The sequence below is a fragment of the Oncorhynchus tshawytscha genome, linkage group LG16 (assembly GCF_018296145.1).
Source record: "Oncorhynchus tshawytscha isolate Ot180627B linkage group LG16, Otsh_v2.0, whole genome shotgun sequence".
Taxonomy (NCBI): Eukaryota; Metazoa; Chordata; class Actinopteri; order Salmoniformes; family Salmonidae; genus Oncorhynchus; species Oncorhynchus tshawytscha.
This window is the reverse complement of record NC_056444.1, coordinates 62,198,162-62,222,778: the sequence shown is the minus strand read 5'-3', so window position 1 is coordinate 62,222,778 and position 24,617 is coordinate 62,198,162. Positions and strand designations below refer to the sequence as shown.

The 24,617-nt window shown below is 42.9% G+C and overlaps 1 protein-coding gene across 4 annotated transcripts in view; it reads right to left on the bottom strand.

Moving 5' to 3' along the window:
• vwa1 (von Willebrand factor A domain containing 1) overlaps nt 1-13,579 on the bottom strand; it is a 48,696-nt gene extending 35,117 nt beyond the window's left edge. For 2 of the 4 annotated variants that reach the window (XM_024399647.2, XM_024399648.2), the window contains exons 1-5: nt 13,157-13,579; nt 8,186-8,743; nt 6,943-7,275; nt 6,441-6,716; nt 5,891-6,172 (exon numbers count right to left, since the gene is read on the bottom strand). In XM_024399647.2, the coding sequence (XP_024255415.1) occupies nt 5,891-6,172; nt 6,441-6,716; nt 6,943-7,275; nt 8,186-8,743; nt 13,157-13,241 (1,534 nt within the window). In that variant the 5' untranslated portion in view covers nt 13,242-13,579. Of the gene's footprint in view, nt 1-850; nt 908-5,890; nt 6,173-6,440; nt 6,717-6,942; nt 7,276-8,185; nt 8,744-13,156 lie in introns of those variants that run through there. The other 2 variants (XM_024399650.2, XM_024399649.2) reach the window with 2 other exon arrangements.
• Nucleotides 13,580-24,617: the final 11,038 nt, after the last annotated feature.

The following is a 24,617-nucleotide window of genomic DNA, read 5'->3' as shown; positions in this document are numbered from 1 at the left end:
ACAGGTGCAGTTAATACAGGTAATGAGTGGAGAACAGGAGGGCTTCTTAAAGAAAAACTAACAGGTCTGTGAGAGCCGGAATTCTTACTGGTTGGTAAGGTGATCAAATACTTATGTCATGCAATAAAATGCAAATTAATTACTTAAAAATCATACAATGTGATTTTCTGGATTTTTGTTTTAGATTCTGTCTCTCACAGTTGAAGTTTACCTATGATGAAAATGACAGACCTCTACATGCTTTGTAAGTAGGAAAACCTGCAAAATCGGCAGTGTATCAAATACTTGTTCTCCTCATTGTATGTGACAAATAAAATTTGATTTGATTTTAATCTCATAGCAAAGGGTTTGAATACTTACATAAATAAGGTTTTTATTTAATCAATTTCAGAATAAGGCTGTAACATAACAATATTTGGAAAAAGTAAAGGGATCTGAATACAGTACCAGTCAAACGTTTGTACACACCTACTCATTCAAGGGTTTTTTATTTATTTTTACTATTTTCTACATGGTAGAATAACGGTGAAGAAATCAAAACTATGAAATAACACATGGAATCATGTAGTAACCCAAAAAGTGTTAAACAAATCAAAATATATTTTATATCTGAGATTCTTCAAAAGAAGCCACCCTTCGCCTTGATGACAGCTTTGCACATTTTTTACATTCTCTCAACCAGCTTCACCTGGAATGCTTTTCCAACTATCTTGAAGGAGTTCACCACATATGCTAAGCACTTGTCGGCTGCTTTTCCTTCACTCTGCGGTCCAACTCATCCCAAACCATCTCAATTGGGTTGAGGTTGGGTGATTGTGGAGGCCAGGTCATCTGATGCAGCACTCCATCACTCTCCTTTTTGGTCAAATACCCCTTACACAGCCTGGAGGTGAGTTGGGTCATTGTCCTGTTGAAAAACAAATGATAGTCCCTGTCACACCCTGACCATAGTTTGCTTTGTATGTTTCTATGTTTTGTTTGGTCAGGGTGTGATCTGAGTGGGCATTCTATGTTAGATGTCTAGTTTGTCTGTTTCTGCGTTTGGGCCTGATATGGTTCTTAATCAGAGGCAGGTGTTAGTCATTGTCTCTGATTGGGAACCATATTTAGGTAGCCTGTTTTGTGTTGGGTTTTGTGGGTGGTTGTTTCCTGTCTTTGTGTTTGTTGCACCAGATAGGGCTGTTTCGGTTTTGCCACATTTATTGTTTTGTATTATGTATCTGTTGAGTTTACCTATTTAAAAACATGAACTATAACCACGATGCATTTTGGTCCGCCTCTCCTTCCCAGGAGGAAAGCCGTTACAGAACCACCCACCACAACAGGACCAAGCGGTGTGGTGACAAGCAGCAACAGCAGGAGAGGTAGCAGCAGCAGCAGCAACAGCAAGAGAGGCAGAACTATTTGGAGAAATGGACTTGGGAGGAGATTCTAGACGGGAAAGGACCCTGGGCACAGCCAGGAGATTATCGCAGCCCCAAAGAAGAGCTGGAGGCAGCGAAGGCGGCGAGGTGTTGGTATGAGGAGGCAGGACGGCGGCGTGGATGGAAGCCCGAGAGTCAGCCCCCCAAAAAATATTGGGGGGGCACACAGGGAGTATGGCGAAGCCAGGTAGGAGACCTGTGCCAACTTCCTGTGCTTACCGGGGGGCGAGAGAGACCGGGCAGGCACCGTGTTATGCTGTGGAGCGCACGGTGTCCCCAGTGCGGGTGCATAGCCCGGTGAGGTACATACCAGCTCTACGCATCTGGTCTCCAGTGCGTCTCCTTGGGCCAGCGTACATGGCACCAGCCTTGCGCATGGTGTCCCCGGTTCGTCTGCACAGCCCAGTGCAGGCGATTCCACCTCGCCGCACTGGCAGGGCGACCGGGAGCATTCAACCAGGTAAGGTTGGGCAGGCTTGGTGCTCAAGAGGTCCAATGCGCCTGCACGGTCCGGTCTATCCAGTACCACCTCCACACACCAGCCCTCCGGTGGCAGCCCCCCGCATCAGGCTGTCTCTTCGTCCCATCCCTACAGGTGCTCCCGCCTGTCCGGCGCTGCCAGAGCTTCCGCCCCTCAGTCCAGAGGCGCCAGAGCTCCTCTGTCCAGCGCTGCCAGAGCCTTCCTCCTCTCCAGCGTTGCCGGAGCTGTCCGTTTGTCCAGAGCTGCTAGAGTCTCCCGTATGTCCAGAGCTGCTAGAGTCTCCTGTCTGTCCAGAGCTGCTAGAGTCTCCAGTCTGTCCAGAGCTGCTAGAGTCTCCCGTCTGTCATGAACCGCCAGAGTCGCCAGTCAGCATGGAGCCGCCAGAGTCGCCAGTCAGCATGGAGCCGCCAGAGTCGCCAGTCAGCATGGAGCCGCCAGAGTCGCCAGTCAGCATGGAGCCGCCAGAGTCGCCAGTCAGCATGGAGCCGCCAGAGTCGCCAGTCAGCATGGAGCCGCCGGACTCGCCAGTCAGCATGGAGCCGCCGGACTCGCCAGTCAGCATGGGGCCGCCAGAGTCGCCAGTCAGCATGGAGCCGCCAGAGTCGCCAGTCAGCATGGAGCCGCCAGAGTCGCCAGTCAGCATGGAGCCGCCAGAGCCGCCAGTCAGCATGGAGCCGCCAGAGCCGCCAGTCAGCATGGAGCCGCCAGAGCCGCCAGTCAGCATGGAGCCGCCAGTCAGCATGGAGCTGCCAGTCAGCCAGGATCTTCCAGAGCCGCCAGTCAGCCAGGATCTTCCAGAGCCGCCAGTCAGCCAGGATCTTCCAGAGCCGCCAGTCAGCCAGGATCTTCCAGAGCCGCCAGTCAGCCAGGATCTTCCAGAGCCGCCAGTCAGCCAGGATCTTCCAGAGCCGCCAGTCAGCCAGGATCTTTCAGAGCCGCCAGTCAGCCAGGATCCCCCAGAGCCGCCAGTCAGCCAGGATCCGCCAGGATCCGCCAGAGCCGCCAGTCAGCCAGGATCCGCCAGAGCCGCCAGTCAGCCAGGATCCGCCAGAGCCATCAGTCAGCCAGGATCTGCCAGAGTCATCAGCCAGTACGGAGCTACCCCTCAGCACTGAGCTGTCCCTCAGTCCCGAGCTGCCCCTCTGTCCCGAGCTGCCCCTCTTTCCCGAGCTGCCCCTCTGTCCCGAGCTGCCCCTCTGTCCCGAGCTGCCCCTCTGTCCAGTGGGGTCATTTAGAAGGGTCGCCGTGGTTAGGAGGCCACGGAGGAGGACAATGAGGCAGACTAAGACTATTGTGAAGTGGGGGCTACGTCCGCGGACAGATGCCCACCCAGACCCTCCCCAATAGGTTCAGGTTTTGCGGCCTGAGTCCGCACCTTGGGGGGGGGTACTGTCACACCCTGACCATAGTTTGCTTTGTATGTTTCTATGTTTTGTTTGGTCAGGGTGTGATCTGAGTGGGCATTCTATGTTGGATGACTAGTTTGTCTGTTTCTGCGTTTGGGCCTGATATGGTTCTCAATCAGAGGCAGGTGTTAGTCATTGTCTCTGATTGGGAACCATATTTAGGTAGCCTGTTTTGTGTTGGGTTTTGTGGGTGGTTGTTTCCTGTCTTTGTGTTTGTTGCACCAGATAGGGCTGTTTCGGTTTTGCCACATTTATTGTTTTGTATTATGTTCATGTTGAGTTTACCTATTAAAAAACATTAACTATAACCACGCTGCATTTTGGTCTGCCTCTCCTTCCCAGGAGGAAAGCCGTTACAGTCCCACTAAGCGCAAACCAGATGGGATGGCGTGACGCTGCAGAATGCTGTGGTAGCCATGCTGGTTAAGTGTGCCTTGAATTGTAAATAAATCACTGACAGTGTCACCAACAAAGCACCCCCACACCATCACCTCCTCCATGCTTCACGGTTGGAACTACACATGTGGAGATCATCCGTTCACCTACTCTGCGCTCGCAAAGACATGGCGGTTGGAACCAAAAATCTCACATATCTTCTTCTCATTGGTGTCCTTTAGTAGTGGTTTCTTTACAACAATTTGACCATGAAGGCCTGATTCACAAAGTATCCTCTGAACGGTTGATGTTGATGTGTCTGTTACTTGAAAAATAAATAAAAGTTCTGATCCCTTCTATTCTCATAGTTTCTACAGATTGTAAATTAACAAAACATTTTTGCTAAAAGTATTATTACATTATTGATCAATTGACTATGACTTTTCAAATCACCGAGTAGTGCTATCTGCAGAGTTAGCTCCAGGTAAATGTTGCAATTCTTCGGCCATCCCTGGACCTGCGACCAAAAACAAGCTATATATCAAATCAAATCAAATCAAATGTATTTATATAGCCCTTCGTACATCAGCTGATATCTCAAAGTGCTGTACAGAAACCCAGCCTAAAACCCCAAACAGCAAGCAATGCAGGTGTAGAAGCACGGATATGGACAGTACCAAAACAAATGATGTATTGATTGTCTCTTCGCAGCAAAATCTGCAGAGCTGGGATGGTTGTTTCCCGATAACATTCTATTGGTTGCAAGAATTTTGTATAATTTAAATTGAACACGTTTTGAAACCGGTGTCATTTTGCGTATCAGTTCATAAAACGTGCCATGGAATCGGTACATCGAAAATCCCTTCCCAAATATTTTGCAATCTATATGACACAGCTGTCAATTTTTTGGTCCTTAAATGAAAGTGGTATATTTTTTTATTTATCACAATTTCCTTAAACTAATGTTAGTCTTTATGTCAGACTTTACTAGGAGTGGTGGGTTGGAGTTAGGCGCAGAGAGCAGAGGGTTCGGTAAATCGTAATATTTATTCTCCAGCACAAAACGGTCACGCCAAAATACAGGGCGCATGAAACAGACCAGCCCAAACACAGGACAAAACAGTCTGGAGACAACAAACACGCAAACACATCCACAACCAACAGAGTAACAATCCCGCACAAACCTAGGCGGACCTAACAGGCTTAAAGAAACATAAATCATGAAACGAAACAGGGAACATGTGCAACCAATAAGACAAAACGAAACGAAAAATAAAAAGGGATCGGTGGTGGCTAGTAGACCGGCGACGACGACCGCCAAGCGCCGCCCGAACAGGCAGGGGAGCCACCTTTGGGCAGCCGTAATGTTCCAAACTTTTTCCCCATTCCACTTGCCTCTTTCGTTTTTGCGTTAATGCTGCAATTAGTTGAATGTAATGTTGTGTAGAGCAGACAATTCCATATATTTTTGTTAGCTGCATGTGTGCCATAACTCCACCAATTATATTTATGATATCATTTACAAAGATTATACCTATTTTTTTTACTTTTTTTTTTAAATCAATGAGTTAGTATATTTGCGTTTAATCACAATAGTTGTTGTATTATTTGTTCTGTCTTTTCTGGTGGACTTTAGTGAAATTGCAACCAACTTTCTAACAGATGTCTCTTTCCATTCATCAAATGGCGCGAGTGCACAGTGCACTGTTGGGTTGCTGAATGCATTTTAGACGAGTGGACGAACATATGCATGTACCCTACTTTTTGAAGTAATTTGTTTGACAATAAGATGAAAACATCATGACTGGTAAAGTTCATGCCAAATTAAAAGGTAATCAAAATGTATTTTGACAGTTAAATTACATGCCTTTACTATTAGGCTCATACATTTTTTTTATGGGAACATCCTGTCTAGCAGGAACTATTTTGGAGTTGTTAAAACAATTCTCAGGAGTCCTGGCGACATACTACCAGTGAATCAATGTTGTAATATGGGCAATAAAAAGGCTACCTCTTCATCCAAACAAAGAGTTGGCTTGGATGGATTCAAAAGCGCCAATTCTAGGATCCAATTGAACATGTCTTTAAAATATCCATGTTTGCTCCAATTGACCAACTGAACACAACTGATATTAACTGACCCCAACCAACAGTGCTGTAGGGTTCACATCCTCATTCAAAATGGCGGTGGCCCGTTCTCTCACCTGAATGAAACTGGGCCGTGCAGCAGAGGCCCTTCCCGCGTGTCGTCCGGTATACAGGCCACACACACACTCTGGTGGCGGGGGGCAGGTGTGTCAGACGTGTGGACAGTAAGTTGGGGGGCAGGTAGAAGGAGGAGCGCTGGGCGGTGGTAGAGCCGTGGCCGTCCTGTCCCTCCCAGGTGAGCCAGTAGCCCCTGAGGCCGTCCATGCTGGCTTTCCAGTCCACCTGCACAGAGTCACTGCCCACCGTGGTCAGCCGCAGGTCTGCAAGATCCGGCCTCACTGAGAAGGGAGGAAGGTAGGGATGGGATTCATTTTCCAAAGTACACTTTGGCAATATATACATTGTTACGTCATGCCAATAAAGCAATTGAAATTAAATTGAGAGAGAGAGAAAAAGGCCGACGTGCTGCATCTGTACAGTGGTATGTGAAGGGTAATAGTACATTTAGCATTTTCCCATTTTATTGCTTCAGTTTAAAGACTTTGAGGCTAATCCCATACCGCATCTGTGCCTAAGAACATATCCTTAATACTATATGCTCCTTACCCTCCTCAGTGCACACTTTGACAGACATGGCCCTCTCCTGGCCATAGGAGTGACGGGCGCTCACGGTGACCAAGTACTGGGTGTCTGGCTGGAGGTTGGTCAGCATGGTGGAGTTCTGCCCCCGGCCCACAGTAGTCATGTGGAGCTTCCCCCCCGGGAGCGCTGAGTACTCCACCTGGAAGCTCTGGACAGACTCTGGCTGCAGAGGACCCCAGCTCACCCTCACACTATTGGCCTCTGAGTCCGACACCGTCACCACGGCTGGGCTCAACACCTCTGAGAAGACGATAAGTTATATGTAATAATATAATATTAAAATATATATATTATCTGGTGATTTACCAGGTGCTTTTGTCGAATGTGACTTCAGAATATTCGGTATACAGTGTGCCCATGCTGGACACTACCCCAAAGATATAACATCCCAACCAACTGAGCCAACATTGTTACAATTAACAATGTAAATGTTGTAAATGTCAAATGTAAACAAGCCACCTCTTACCTGGCTTAGTGGTGAAGGTGACGGAGAGGGGGTTGAGCACCTGCAGGTTGGACTCAGGAGTCAGTGTGGCTGTGTAGGTGGTGTCTGGCTTTAGTCCCGTCAGCCTGGCCGTGCTAGAGTCCCCTGGCCGGGTGAGTCTCTGGTACTGGCCACCGCTGGTACTGGGGCTGGTACCAGGCCCCCCTGCTCCTCCTCCAACCACTCCCCCACTGGGAGCCGGTCCAAACCGGATGTCATAATAACCGTTCAATCCGGCCAGAACCGGTCGCCACTGCAGCACAGCGCTGTCTGTGGACACATCTCGCACCTGGAGCCGTTCAGCCCAGAGGATCTCTGTTAGAGGAGAGACAGAACGAGACCGGAGGACAGAAACACTGGTGAAATATAAAACTCCACTTTAAATTGAAGGACATGCTCATTGTAATGGCTGAAATTGAATGAATGGAACGGTATATTGGGACGATGGCGGTATACCGTTCCATTCATTCCATTCCAGCTATTACTTGAGCCACCCTCCCTTCACCAGCCTCCTAAACACCTTGCCTAAACACCTTTACGACCATATTATCGCAATGTGCGGATTCCTTTCTCTCACTGGTGAGCATTCATCCTTGGATAACCAGAACAAGATGGCAAAAAAGAGAGAAGGATGAAAGAGAGAAGCTCAGACAGACACACAGACTGTGGGTTCCCCAATGCATTCACAATGTATGCCATAAAACCCCTCGAAATAGACAACCCAGTTCTGAAGATACTTCTGTAACAAATAGCAAACCCAAGAAAGGTTTCAGTGTCAGAGGATAGGAACTTCAGGCACTCGCTAGAGGGACCATGGATTTCTCCTTCTGTGTTGTAAAGAACCTGTATTTACACTATGCGTCTGCCCATCACTACAGTATGCATCCTGTCTTAGAGCTACATATGTTTACTGGAAGTGATTGCGTCCATATGACTGCTACTCTATCTGACCAGAGAAATACCCTCTATATATCTCGGGCACCATAGAGGGGCACAGTAGGATCATGTTATTATTAATAGCCCCCCCTCTCTCATTACAGTCTAGCATACACTGTCTCTGCATCCCTCTGTGTCTCACAGTCTCTATGAGTGGGTATGTGATAAAGGAGTAGAATGGAGAAATGCATTTGTACAGTAGCAAAGTCTAGAGTAGAGCTCAAAAGAAGGGGTCAGGTCCATGTCAATTGCTGTCAATTGAGGAATCAAATTGGACACACACACTCACCAATAATGGCATCCCTCAGGTCCTCGGTGATGATACTCATATCGTCGATGTCCACAAAGTACAGGTGTGACTCCACAGGTGGGGTGACCACCTGCCGCAGCACCTGGTAGTTCCCGTGGCCCGTGGAGATCACCAGAACGGCTACACCCTCCTCTCTCAACTCCTCCATTGGTCCAATCACATCACCCGGCTTCACCCCGTCCGTCAGCCACACTAGAACCCTGGGTAGCTCTGCCCTGGCCCCCCTGGCCCCTCCAGGCTTCAGCACCCAGTCCTTGGCCATCCTGAGGGCCTCCTCTGTATTGGTGTCGCCCCTCAGAGCCTTGGTGTTCCCCAGTGCCTCCTGGAGGCCAGATTGGGTATTGTGGGCGTCAAAGCCAAACTCGAGGCGGGGTTGGGTGCCCACCTGCAGTAGCCCCACCCTCACCTGGTCCTCGCCCAATGAGAAGGGGAGGAGGAGCTCGGACAGGAAGCCCAGCATGCGGGAGTACTCATAGGATGAGACGCTGCCTGAGGAGTCCAATAGGAAGAGGATGTCGCCCTCACAGCAGTTCAACACTGAGAGAAAAGGAAAGGAGAGCGTTACAGATGGTGGACACTAGATTTTTACAGATATAGGGTATATAGAATATAGATTCATATCTATAGGCTATAGCTATAGAATATAATGCTAATATTATGTGAAAATGAATAACTGAATAAGTCACAGCATACTGTTGAGAATTAAATACTCCCAGAGTTAAGCAATATTTACACCACTGTGGGTCTTCACGATGGGGAACTTTCTATAAGCATAGTGCTTATAGTAGATGTGTGAGATACACTACAATTAGTGTATGTGGAAAACAGGGAAACAATGTGGTATAGTTATTTGTTTACCCACAAACTTACCGTAGAGAAGCAAACTAATTATTAATGATAGCCAGCCAAACATTTACAGGGATAAGTACAATCCCAGAACTCACTGAGACTGTGTGGAGCATCTGTGGGAAAACCCACTACTATTTTCAACTTTCTCTCTCTTTTCTCACTCTCTCTCCGATTCCTTCTCCCTCCCTTAACTTTTTTCCAGTGGTCCTCCTTCTGTTCAGTATGTGAGTGTGCACACACTGGCACACACGCACACACGCACACACACACACACACACACACACACACACACACACACACACACACACACACACACACACACACACACACACACACACAAAGAATCTCCCCCTCACCATCCACCTTTTTGGAACAACACTATCCCACAGTCATTAAAACCTTTATAGAAAATGCCATAAGTCTGAAAGCGGGAGAAACTGAAACAAAATGAAAAGAGAAAAAAATGTGTGGAGAGGTGTGAACTGTCTGTAGAAAGGAAATGAGTGGAAAACAAGTAATTACAGCAATAAGACCAGATCAAAACAAACAGGCCAACCTAAAATAAGGGATGAAGAAGTGAGCAAGATCAGAGGAGTGGTGGCCAGATGAGGGATGGATGAAAATGCTGTCATAACATTTAGACTAGGCAACATTTTACAAATGTTCCATATTTCATAACAGTAGCAGGGAACAGTGCTTCTCATTAAAGAGAGAGAGAGAGTGAGTAAGAAGGGGTGAGGGGGAGAGGGGGAGAACTGTAGGAACTCCTTATATTGGTGTTATAAGGAGGAGGGTAGGTTGGAGGTGGGGATAGAGAGAGAAATGTTAAGGGGGAGGTGTGTATTGGCAGTTCCATTTGTGAGAAGAAGAGGAATGTTTGGTAGTAGACGTATACCCATATACAGAGAGAGAGAAAGAGAGCGAGAGAGCGAGAGAGAGAGGGATAGTGAGAGAGACGTGCCATGTTCATTTTCTAGCGTTGAGTGCTTTGGAATATCATTATTTTCTTTGGGCCCTTAGCAATGAATTTCTTAACGCTTCAATTTGACACTCGATGTGTGGTCACTGTACTGATAAGAGTGTAGTGTTGAAAGAAGAGTGTACACTCAAGCATGCACACACGCACGCATGCACACACACACATCTGGACTTTGTACACCAGCTCTCTAAGAGGGAGGGGCTGCAGTTACACTGCACATATGGCCTCTAATGTTAAGCCCCAGTAAACTGTAGTTCTGTCTGTGTCTCTCTGGTCTCTATGTTTACTGTAAACCAACTGTTTGGGTCTGAACTGTGTTGTACATTAGTATTAGCTTTATTGCGGTGTTAGGTTTACAGTACACCCTGAACAAGCTTGACAAATACCGTATATTAGTGGTTACACACTGAATGTAAATTATGAAACCACAGAGCCTTCATGGGCATGGGAATAACTGACAATAACTCTTTAGACCTGCTTCACACATGCACACACACACACATACATACACACACACACGTATGCATGTATTCTTGCATGTGCGCGCACACACACACACAGCTCAGATGTGTTAGAAAAGGCCACCTCCACAGCTCTTCTTGGTTCTAAAACATCATGTGGTTATATCACCATCAGTAGGCTATAAGTAGGATCAAAATACATCATCACAGGGGATCAAACCTGGATCATCTGTGATTCTCTGCCAGTCTTTAGTATTAAAAGCATTTCTGTTAGTGGAGGCTGCTGAGAGGAGGAAGGGGAGGACCATCCTCCTCAGTGAATTTAATAAAAATAAAAATTGTAAAACATTGAACAAGTTATAAATTTTAGATAAAACTATACTAAATATATTCACATGACCAAATAATTGATTAAAACACAGTAGCCTCAACAGCACTCTGTAGGGTAGCACCATGGTGTAGCCGAAGGACAGCTAGCTTCCATTCTCCTCTCGGTACATTGACTTCAATATAAAACCTTGGAGGCTCTTGGTTCTCACCCCCTTCCATAGACTTACACAGTAATTATGACACCGGAGGACATCCTCCAACCTATCAGAGCTCTTACAGCATGCACTGACATGTTGTCCACCCAATCAAATGATCACAGAATGAATCTAGTACTGAAAGCATAAGCTACAGCGAGCTAGCACTGTAGTGCATAAAATATGGTGAGTAGTTGACTCAAAGAGAGAGAAAGATAATAGTTGAACAGTTTTCAACAAATTAATTTCTTCAAAAATGAAGGCGAAGCAAGAGAGAGAGAGATCTTTTTTATTTCATTTTCAGTTTAACTTACTTAGCTAGCAAATGCAGCTGGCTAGTTTAGTTACTCAAACACCTCAAACAGAGGGATGCTATATTTGCTAGCTGGCTATGACTATCCAACACAACACTGAAAGTCTTCCAAGTCAAAGTAAGATTTTCGTTTTATTAATGTATTGTCACCAGGGCCTGCCGGTCTAAATACTTACTGACTATACACTGTAGCATTACTGCATGATTGTAGTGGATTTACTAACACATTAGTTATATTAGCTATGTTGACTAGGACGTTACTTTAGCTAATATGGAGACAATGATGTAGGCTGTGTGTTGCGGTTATGACATGGTTTGGCTTGGAAAGTTTTTTTAACCTGGTCACATACAGCTGATGTATTGTTCATTGAAGTCGACAAACAAAGGGAAAATGTGAGAGGAGGAGAGTGCATAGAGGCTAGAATGAATACATTGTGGCTACTATGAAAGTGATTAGGGGTGTATTCATTCTGCCAATTCTGTTGAAAAACGTTTCTTAAACGGATGCAAATGAAACGGAGATTAAAAAAATAGCTAAATTTGTCTAATAGAAACTCTCATTTGCAACTGTTGGACTAATGATTAGACCCTAGATAAGATAGATACAGGCAAGAGTGTGTAAGGCAGTATTGAATGTGTCACTGTCTGGCCATGTGTCACTGTCTGGCCATGTGTTTTTCTCTCAACCTGTGTGCACCTACATTGTAAACTTTTATTCATAGGCTAGGTTGTAGCAACCTTATGATGGATATAGGGAAAACTTGAGTATCATGTAGTAGCCTAAACCTATCGATGTTACATTGAACTGGGTTGAATGGAACATGAATGACAGTCTTCCAACATGCAACAACGGCACTGACCGCAACTGATTTCTATGTTTGAGTGAGACGCATAGAAAGTAATTAAGCTATGTTAGTCAAAGCCTGTCTATTCTCTATAGATGGAAGTCTGTGTGAGAAGTCTAATGTTCTGTCTGTCCACTGTATACTTACACTGAGTCATAAAGACAGACCACTGACAGATGGAACTGACTCACCAGCAAGTTTAGTTTTCACCATTACAGTACATGTTATGAGCTCTAACTACCACATGCATGGTTGTAACAAGCATTCAGTAATTAGTAATGGTGTTATAATCAATAATTTGTTTTAATTTACATCGCATGTAATAATAAGCACAACAATTTCACATAGTGTTAAAGTCAGGAACAGATATCAACATACACTGAGTATACCAACATTAGGAATGCCTTCCTTATATTGGCCAACGGAACAGCCTCAATTCTTCAGGGCATGGACTCTACAAGGTTTCAAAAGCATTCTACAGGGATGATGACCCATGTTGACTTCAATGCTTCCCACAGTTGTGTCTAGTTAGCTGGATGTCCTTTGGGTGGTGGACCATTCTTGATACACACTGGAAACTGTTGAGCGTGAAAAACCCAACAGCACTTAAAATATTTTGTCTTTCCCATTCACCCTCTGAATGGCACACATGTCAGAAAAGGCTTAACAATCCTTCTTTAACCTGTCTCCTCCCCTTCATCTACACTGACTGAAGTGGATTTAACAAGTGACATGAATAAGGGATCATAGCTTGGATCATAGCTTTCACCTGGTCAGTCTGTCATTGGAAAGAGCAGGTGTTCTTAATGCTTTGTATACTCAGTGTATATTACTGTCAAAGTTGTAGAAATTATATGACAGATGATACAAGTATTGTGCCTTTAATATAATAACACCAGTCGGAGATACTCTGACTTCTCCTCCCTAGTCTCTCAGTCACCCCACCACTAGACCATCGGCCACCACCTGCAATGCTCACCTTCTTCAGTTGCTGAGTTTTGACCACAGGATTTTCGCAGGAACATTCCAACCAGTATACAAGTAAACAAAATCCGATTCTCCATCTCAAGTGTTTATTGTGATCAATTTCGGTAGAAAGAATTATGATGATATCAATAGGGTTTCCTCCAAAAATGTGTTCATTTCCTGAACCGTCGCTCCAACCGAAATGGTAATGAGCCTTCCATTCAGGATACTTAGGCTATAAATTGCGGCTTGAAACTTCATATCCCAAATTCTCACTTTCACCGAGAGTTTCCCGTTTTGTTTCCGCTTTTCTGGAACATTACATTCTTGTAATATTTCCCACAGATCAAATGTTGTCTGTTGGTTGCTCTGGTAGCCTCCGTGAGTTAGTGCGCGCAAGTTAAAAAGCGCGAGCATTCTAGTCGGTTCTTCGCTCTGACCCCCCCTCCCCTCCAGTGTTCACTCCCTTATTTCTTAACCGTCTTTCAAGACACTTCGAATAGCAATAGGCGTAAGAGCTCTGGCCAAACGTCATTGCTCTGGAAAGGTGCCCATTTTCTCATATCTTTACATTTTATGGCAAACTAGACAATCTTGCAAAAAGTGAAGAGAGTCTTTAAAATGTAAAACAATATAAGGAAGAATTTAAACTTTCAGCTTTGAAATTAACTGATGGCGATGTATAATTATCTAGACAATTAAAACTAAGAAATGCAGTTAATTATGGAGCCTTATCTGAGGGACACTGACTTTCAGCACTAAAATCCTTGGAATGAGAGTGCCTTTTCAAGATCATAGGTCCAGGGGTGGAATGGTTTTGTGGTATTTTGGGCAAATGCCAGATGGGCTGGTCCATTTTTAGACAAGTGGGTCTGTCTGACTTGGGTTTTTTGCACAAAATAATTATGATCTGGTGAATAAATGGGGCCTCAAGGAATAAAATGGGCCGATGCGGGGGACCTCAAGGAGAAACATTTGCTGGTGTGGGGGCCTCAAAGGGGAAGAAATGGTCAGGTGCATTAGAAATGCCAAGGATGTTTTCTGGTTCCAGTCCACCCCTGGATAGGCCTACATGTAGGCTATTGTCTATTTCATTTGTTGGCCTTCCACTGGGCACAGACATCATCAGTTCAACGTCTACTTTTTATGTACATTTCGCTGAGTTATCAACTAACATGAATTCAACATGAAATCAACATTTCTACATGTCATTGGATTTTGGTTAAAAGTTGGGAGCAAAAAAGGCTAAATTCTCTTACGTTGATGACGTTTTGCAAATCCAATCAATTTTTCTTGTTGATTTAAAGTCATCATATCACATTGCATTTTGTTGTTGTTGAAGTGACGTGGAAACAACGTTGATTCAACCAGTTTTTGCCCAGTGGGCTATGTGCATGTTTAGATAAATGTGAGACTATAAGAACATGGGACACAATTATGGGGTCAAGCTCTTGGACTTCAGCATCAACTGCTCAAGTTGGCGAAATAGATTCCATGGGAAATATAATTTTTGATTGAATTGCATCAGCCTATAGTGCCTCAGGAGATTTGGAGAATGTGATATTGAGATGGTGTCTGCTGAGAATGAAAAGCAGTGTGCTTATGAGAAAGAGACCGAGAGAGAAAGAGCGAGAGAGAGAGGTGAGGAGGAGTGGGAATAGGGTAGAAGACGATAGTGGGAATTAAGACAAGGGACAAAGGTCTGATGTCAGGAGACCTCGGTGACACATCACATGACCTAAGCTTATTTCTATTGTTCCATTGTAACAGAACACCCCATCACACACCTAGTAACTAAACACTGAGTCTATACAAACCTGTGAAAGATAGGCGCTGTTCTATGAAAGATAAGTAGTTGACCATTTCCAAACAGAATAGTATGTTGTGTTTGACCTACAGTATTGAGTGGCTGTTTTGAATCGTGTTTCCCACACACCAAACTTGCCCTTACATGCAACCCCTTCTGCCCCCCTCAGTCTGGTCACTGACCCCACTGTATAGTTTACTGTTTATGTCTTCAGATGGGAGTCCTGCTCTTTCAACTGTCCAATAAGCAGTACATCGGTTAGAAATACCCACCTGGAATAACTTTGCAGTGGTATGTGTGTATCGTATATATATATGTGTGTGTGTGTGTGTGTGTGTGTGTGTGTGTGTGTGTCCATGGCATGCAGGTTTTAACTGATGGATCAGGTAAGTGGCCCGGCTGTATGCTATTCACATAACATGTTGTTACTGGGGGACCAGAGGAAAGGAAATGTTTTAAATCTCACAAGCGTTCATGTCAACACATTTCTATCCTTTCAATAAGCATAGGTTATGAAACCATACGTGGTTGTCTTTGTTCTCTTATTTGCACATTCCCTATAAAGAGTAGTAAGCTCCTCTGAGATTCATGTGTCTTTGGAGAACAGTTTCATTGAAAGCGGTTGGGTAAAGCTGCAAAGAGTGGTTAGTTGACCATTTTTGGCAGTGGACAAGGCTATGGGAATAAGGGAGGAAGGGAAGTGAAAGAGTAAGGGAGGTGGAAGATGCAGACAGATGGATGACGAGTCCCATATGACAACCCTCACAGTGTGACAACATGGAAACACAGAGACACAGCATTACGTGAGAGGAGAGATCTATTTTGTTGAATTCTGAACACTTAAAGTTTATACAACTGAGCACCATTTGTAATTGGGCTTTATACAGTCTCTTGACACTTTGGCACATAGTAGCGCTCTCATAGTAGCGCTCTTTACCATTAAAACTTTGGCCCCAGTGCTTCTGGCATCACAATGGAAATCCCATTTCATTAGTAAAGACAGTTCTCTCCTTCACTACTTGCCAGTTATTCCCCCTTCTTTGGTGAGATTGAGACATTTTAGGTTTATGTAGCATGCCATGTTCTGATAGATTTGACTTGGACACCAGCCATAAATAAAAGTAAAAATAAGTCAGGAAGGGGAAGTCAGAGGGGTTTCCCATCACTGGGCCGTGTTGACGTTCTTATTTGCCAAAAATGCACAGAGTCTTCCTGGCACGCTCTGACCCTTCTGTTCCTGCATCACTAGATCACCCTGCTCATGGCGTCTGGATCCTGCACATTGCTTATCCTGTAAGCTTTTTTACCAGGTCTGTTTGTGAAGTACTGATAGTTTTTATTTTACAGTTTCCTGTCTGTTCTCAGGGTGATGGTGAGATACTGGTCCAAAGGGTAACAGAGGAATTCCAAGCCAAGGGCAGATGCTATGTACACTGTTACTGTTTTATGGTTGCTTCTTAGTAAAATGACTAGCCAAATGCAGGACATCCCTTACAAAAAAATTACATATAAAAAAGATACACATTTATTAAATGTAGAGTTGACATGCAAACATCACATTTCAACATGAGGAGAATAGCGTCTTCACCTCACATGTGAATTGCGTGTTCACATTTGAAAAACATTAACATGTGAAAATCCATTTGCTGTTGTACATGTAAGAAACCTCCACATGTGTAAATCTCACTTTCTCATGTTGAATTACAAGTTCACATGTGAAAAACAATCACGTGACAATCGCATTTGCAGTTTTCCATGTAAGAAAACTCCACATGTGAAAATTGCAAGTTAACATGTAGGGGTGAAATAGTGTTATTCTCCTCATTTGAAAAGGTGGTGTTAACATGTTGCAGTAGCAATGTTTCCTCAAATTCTGTAATGCCATTCTGTAAAAAGGTTACTTAGCCTACCCGAGTAGAATAATTGAAGTGCATTAAAATGTGAGTGATTTCTTATTTCTGAGCCATCCACTCCATTATTATTGTAGTAATCCATAATGTTGCTTTTGATATATATGTATACTTAGCGCTACACTAGGGAGAGTCATTCGGAGTGTTACTGCTGCTGGGATGCGCCTCTCTTCTTTGAACACGTTGCTCCTTGACAATTGGAAGAAGCACAGAAAAAGAACAAAGAAGCTAGCTCTCCGTGTCTCTTTATTTTTTTTAATCCTATTTTCTGGTTTGTAGGTTTGGTAACTTTTTTTTTTAAATCCAGAGATAACATGTTTATTTGGTCATTTTGATGTATAATTGAATTATTTTGACCTACTGAAAAACGAGGGAGATTTTTCCATTCACATGCTCACTTTTGTATTTTTACCAACTAGGGCTCATATTGAGTGTATTTAAATGTGTACATGTATTTTAGAAGGTTACTTTTTATGAAATTTGTATCTAATGGTCGCATGTTAACCGCTAGCTAGCTTATTGATAGGCGAGCCATCCATTTCCTCCTAGCTAGCTATTTGCAGCTTCTGTAATTGTTAGCGGTCCATTGATTTGTGTTACATTTAATTACACAGGCCTAAAAGGGATTTTAAGGAATTTGAAAATGTGTGAATGTGTTTGCTTTAGGAACGAATGTTGACAGATTCTTTTCCACAAAAAGATGATTTTGAATTAGGGCTGTCAGAGTTAATCAGTTAATTCGAGCACATTTTTGTGCACAATTTTTTTTTTTTTAATTGATTATTGCATTGTCTGAAAGCATTCAAAATGCACAAAAACATCAAAAAATACATCGTCTATACAGCTAAAAATGCAATGTCAAAACAAGTTAACATTGAGGTTAAAGAAAATGTGCTTTATCAATTTACCTGATTTTGCTAAGCGTTACTTTGGACAAAATCAAGCTGTCAGTATTCTGGTAATGCTTTTTACATAAAATATCTTAAATTAAATTATTACTTTAAATTCTGAATTTGTGATTTTCTGATTTGTGATCCTTTGATTAACTCGATTACATTTTTAAACATTTGACAGACCTATTTTGAATTGATCAGTCAATATTCTGAGATTGAGAGAAATTGATAATAAATGGGAAGAAAACCCATTTTGTTGGCCCTCTTGGTCGAATGGTCAAGACATTGGCTGAGACCCGGGTTGTAATCCCACCGGTTACAAAGATACACATGTGAAGCTTAGAATATCACATGTGAAAGATTGTTACATTAAACACAGCGTACCGTATAATGCACAGTACTTTTTTTTTATTACATTTTATTTTAGAATTTTACCCCCTTTTTCTCCCCGATTTCATGGTATCCAATTGTTAGTAGCTACTATCTTGTCTCATCGCTACAACTCCCGTACAAGCCAGCGGCACCAATGTGTCGGAGGAAACACTGTGCACCTGGCAACCTTGGTTAGCGCGCACTGCGCCCGGCCTGCCACAGGAGTCGCTGGTGCGCGATGAGACGAGGATATCCCTACCGGCCAAACCCTCCCTAACCCGGACGACGCTAGGGCGTCGACAGAGCATGACAGAGCATGGGCGTGAACCCAGAGTCTCTGGTGGCACAGGTGGTGCACAGTACTTTGACTTTGTTTTCATGGATATGTCAAATCAAATCAAATTTATTTATATAGTCCTTCGTACATCAGCTGATATCTCAAAGTGCTGTACAGAAACCCAGCCTAAAACCCCAAACAGCAAGCAATGCAGGTGTAGAAGCACATTATGTATGTTGAATTTAGGGAGGTAAACATACTACACTCGTCTGTGCACTGTCTTTGTGTGAATGAATGACAACTGCTATATTCATCTAGCAATGATAAACATCTGTGCTATAATCTGCATTGAGTCTTTCCCAAATTCTAGGGGCCCTCTATGCAACATTTCAAGATTCCATTGTGAAATATTACAGTTTCCCATATTGCCAAGATCGACTCATGAAAGTTCTCTCTAAAGATGTGCTGTCTTCTCCAGAGGACTGGCCTTATTGTGACAAGGACTGTCTATATTTAGAGTTGGGGATCCAATGTGGTCATGCTGATAAATGGCTAATTTACAGAGAAACAGATGGGGGTAAGTCTTTCACAATTTACACTGAAATGGATATATCTAAATAGCCAGTCTATTTATGACATGATAACTGGCTTTGTAATTCATTTCTCTTAACAATTTGTTCAGATGTGGTTACAGTACTAATTATATTCTACAATTTAATGGATAAACAGAAAATGTATGATTTTCATACAACACTGTTAATAACTTTGTTAATAACATTTAATAGAAAATGTATCAGCCAAATGTCCTTTTTTCCTTTTTGTACTATGACTTGAATTTCCAATCAATAGTTCATCATTTGGTAAAAATATACAGCAAGTTATTCAGTAGCCATGGACCAAGGTCAGTGTCATGAGTCATCGATGTCAGAGTTCTACAAGCCAAGCTCTTACTCCAACGTTCTGTCATACAATCTGGTGGAAAGACTAAACAATTCAAATGTACCACAACACTAGTGCTCACAAACCTCCAGCTCTGTGCAGAAGTGTTTTTGTCACTGTTCACATTATAAGGAGCCCACCTCTCCAGCTACAAGGCCACACTCTTCTATCTCCCTCTCTTCTTCTCCACCTAGGCCCCCCTTTATCCTTCGTTCTCTCTCTTCTTCTCTGAACCAACACCTCACAAAGAAGGGCACCTATTGGTATATTGGTAAAAATAAAGAAAGCAGAAATTGAATATCCCTTTGAGCATTCTGAAGTAATTAATTACACTTTGGGATGGTGTATCAATACATCCAGTCCCTACAAAGATACAGGCGTCCTTCCTAAATCAGTTGCCAGAGGGGAAGGAAACCACTCGGAATTCACTGTTTGGACAATGATGACTTTAAAACAGTAACAGAGTTAAATGACTGTGATAGGAGAAAACTGAGGATGGATCAACACATTGAAGTTACTCCACAATACTAACCTAATGACAGAGTGAAAAAAGGATGCCTGTTCAGAATTAAAAATATTCCAAAACAAGCATCCTGTTTGCAATAAGGCACAAAAGTAAAACTGTTAAAATGTGGCAAACTATTGAACTTTATGTCCTGAGTGTTATGCTTGGGGCAAATCCAACACAACACATCACTGAGTGTCATACCTTCAAGCACAGTGAAGGCTGAATCATGGTATGGGTATGCCTGTCATCGGCAAGGACTAGGGAGTTTTTCAGGATGAAAATAAACTAAATAGAGCTAAGCACAGGCAGGATCCTAGAGGAATTCAGTCTGCCTTCCAACAGACACTGGGAGACAAATTCACCTTTTAGCAGGACAATAACCAAAACAAAAGGCCAAATATACACTGGAGTTGTGTACCAAGATGACATTGAATGTTCCTGGGTGGCCTAGTTCCAGTTTTGACTTATGGCAAGACTTGAAAATAGCTATCTAGCAATGATCAACAACCAACTTGACAGAATTTTTTTTAAAGAATAATGTGCAAAATATTGTACAATCCAGGTGTGCAAAGCTCTTAGAGACTTACCCAGAAAGACTCATAGCTGTAGTCACTGCCAAAGGTTATTCTAACATGTATTGGCTCAGGGGTGTGAATACTTACGTCAATTCGATATTTCTGTATTTTATTTTCAATAAATTTGCTAAAATCTCTAAAAATATGTTTTGACTTTGTCATTATGGGGTATTGTCTGTAAATGGGTGAAAAATGTTTTTTTGTGTAATCCATTTTTAATTCAGGCTATAACACAACAAAATGTGGACTAAATCAAGGGGTATGAATACTTTCTGAAGGCATTGTTTACACACACTGCTTACATACGTGCAAACCTTACTTTCCGTTATATCCGTACTCACTAGTACTCACTAGTCCTCTAAGCAAGGATCTGCTAAGAGTTGGCCATTGTGTTTTCCTGATCCAGGTACCGTAGCTGGGGGTCATAGACTATATGAATGTGTTTGTGTGCATTCTTCTTTTGCTTCTTTATTTCTGGAGCGAGTGGATGCAAGTAAGGGTTTACTTTATGAAACCTTTGATTGGTTGCCAAGTTCTCCAAATCTCTCTGAACCTGCCCTAACAGATTCCACTGCGGATGTACCCACAGCTGCACATCCCAGTTCCTGTGAGCTAAACACAACAACAGTGTGTGTGTGTATGTGTGTTTGTGTGTGTGTATCTGAGTGTGCAACTGCATGTACATCTCATGGAGACAGACAGCAGTGCAAACGTGCACTCATATCTCTCACAAGATGGGTAATGTGGTGCAACCAGAAGTTGCACTTGAGACATTTATGAAATTGCTTATTGCAGTTACTAATAAGCATGCACCCATTAATTAAGAAAATGAAGGAAAATGGTATGAATGAGAGGGACGAGGCAAAAGGAATGGCAAATAAGTCTGGCTGCACAGCTGATTGGCAAACGTACTGTATATTGAGAAATCAGGTGACTAAACTAAACAAAAAGAACTAGAAACTGTATTATGAAACAAAGAAAAATTATATAAAGGATGATAGTAAAAAGCTTTGGAGCATCTTAAATAAAATTTTGTGCAAAGAAATGCGAACTCTGCTCCATCCTTCATTGAATCAGATGGCTCATTCATCACAAAACCAATGATATTGTCAACTACTTTAATGATGTTTTTGCATTGGCAAGATTAGAAAACTTAGGCATGACATCCCAACAACAAACTCTGAACATACAGATCCATGCATAACTAAACAAATTATGAAATACAAGCATTGTAATTTTTTTTCTCCGGAAAGTGAGTGTGGAAAATGATATTGTTTGTTGTCTATCAACAATGACAAACCACCTAGGACTGACAATTTGGATGGAAAATGAGTGAGGATGATAGCAGACTATATTGCCACCCCTATTTGCCATCTCTTCAATCTAAGCCTACAGGAAAGTGTGAGCACTCAGGCCTGGTGGGAAGCAAAAGTCATTCCGCTACCCAAGAATAGTAAGCAACCTTTACTGGTTCAAATCAGCCTACTACCAAGCCTTAGTAAACTTTTGGAAAAAAAATGGTGTTTGACCAGATACAAAGCTATTTCACAGTAAACAAATTAACAACTGACTTTCAGCACGCTTATAGGGAAGGGCACTCAACATGTACGGCACTTACACAAATGACTAATGATTGGTTGAAAGAAATTGATAATAAGAAGATTGTGGGCACTGTTTTGTTAGACTTCAGTGCAGCTTTTGACATCATCGATCATAGTCTGCTGCTGAAAAAAATGGTGTAATGGCTTTACTCCTTCTGCTATATCGTGGATCAAGAGTTACCTATGTAACAGAACACAGAGGGTGTTCTTTAATAGGAGCCTCTCCAACATAATCCAGGTAGAGTTGGGCATACCCCAGGACAGCTGTCTAAGCCCCTTACGTTTTAAATGTTTTTAATAATGACCTGGCACTAGTAAAGACTGTGTGTCTATGTATGATGACTCAACATTATTCATGTCAGCTACCACAGCAATTGAAATCCTTGCAACACTTATCAAAGAGCTGTAGTCAGTTTTTGAATGGGTGGCAAGTAATAAGCTAGTGCTAAATATTTCAAAAACTAAAAGCATTGTATTTGGGACAAATTCTTCACTAAACCCTAAACCTCCACCAATTCTTGTAATGAATAATCTAGAAAATGAGCAAGTTGAGGAGACTAAACTGTAACCCTGGATTGTAAACTGCCATGGTCAAAACATATTGATTCAATGGTAACTATGATGTGAAGAGGTCTGTCTGTAATAAAGCGCTGCTCTGCTTTCTTGACATCTCTATCAACAAAACAAGCCCTACAGGCCCCAGGTTTATCACACCTGGTCTACTGCCCAGTCATATGGTCAAGTACCACAAAGAGGGACATAGGCAAATTACCATTGGCCCAGTACAGAGCTGCATAGCTGGTCCTTAAATGTACACAGGGAGCTAACATCAATAATATGCATATCAATCTCTCCTGGCTCAAAGTGGAGGAGAGACTGACTGCATCACTACTTGTCTTTGTGAGAGGTATTGACATGTTGAAAGCACAGAGGTTTCTGTTCAAACGACTAGTACACAGCTCAGACACCCATGCATACCCCAAACAACATGCCACCAGGGGTCTCTTCACAGTCCCCAAGTCCAGAACAGACTCTGGGAAACGCACAGTACTACATAGATCTATGACTACATGGAACTCTGTTCCACATCAAATAACTCATGCAAGCAGTAAAATCAGATTTGAAAAAAATAGATCAAATCTTAAGGAACCACGTGGACTGTGAAGAGACACACACACACAGGCACATACATGCTTTACGCACACACAAGCACGATACACACATGTACATTGTAATGTATTATTGTTGTATTGTGGTATTATACAGTTTGTATTGTAGATATGTAGTGGTAGAATAATAATGTGGTGTATGATGTACTGTTTTATTTCTATTTTTTTTGTGATGTAATTGCCTTAATCTTGCTTTGGACCCTAGGAAGAGTCCAAACATGAACCAACTAATGGGGATCCTTAGTAAATACAAAGACAAATTACTTCTCAATCACAGGAAGATGACAGTCAGTGTGCCCAGCTCATCCTGCCTGTTAACATATTATCAATGTTTTCCTTTCATTCCACATGTTTCACTTCTCCTTTATATCTCTCCCTCCCTTTCTCAGTGCCCTAGGGTCAGTCGGTGATGCTGCCTGCCTTATTTTAATTTGTCAAGGAACGAGAAGGAGGCGAAAAGAGGCATCACATTGTCCGTCAGTGATATGGTACCTGTGGGGTTGTGTTTGAACTTGTCTGCAAGAGCATTGCTGTCTACCTGTCTGCAGTCAAAGAGTAATCAATCCATCCTTTGTCTAAGGCTGATCTCACTTCAGAATTGAAGCGTGTGTCACATAGTTCAGAGTAGACGCATGCGGAAATGTGTGTTTTACCTGGGGGGATAGATAAAGGAGATAGTCAGGAGTGTTCCAAGGTTAAAGGATTGACGGGTATCTCCTACAAAATCAATATAGGATCTGTCGGATATATATCAAGGAATATTTATGGTATATAATGTATAGCCAAAGTTGTTTCGTAAACTTGATACATTGGCTACAAATAATCACTTATAACAGTGATTATAACTTTTTCTTTGTGTCACATGGCTTTCAGATTTTTCCTTTTAACGCACCAAGTAAACAAACTTTTTTTCTTGCAACACCCAAAAGTAATGGGCTGCGACCCACAAGTGGGTCATTTATTTTGTCATTAGTGAACTCCATCAAAGTATTTCTCTTTACTGCCACATTGTACGTAAATGCAATGTCTTTTTCCAGAGTCAAATTAATAACTTGTGAACAGGGCTATTTAACCAAATCAAATCAGATGAAATCAAATTGTATTAGTCACATGTGCAGAATACAATAGGTACAGTGAAATGCTTACTTACAAGCCCCTAACCAACAATGCAGTTTAAAAAACACAAATAAGAATAAGAAATAGGGCCTCCCGGGTGGCGCAGTGGTTAAGGGCTGTGCCATCAGAGTCCCTGGGTTCGCGCCCAGGCTCTGTCGTAACCGGCCGCGACTGGGAGGTCCGTGGGGCGACGCACAATTGGCCTAGCGTCGTCGGGGTTAGGGAGGGCTTGGTCGGTAGGGATGTCCTTGTCTCATCGCGCACCAGCGACTCCTGTGGCGGGCCGGGCGCAGTGCGCGCTAACCAA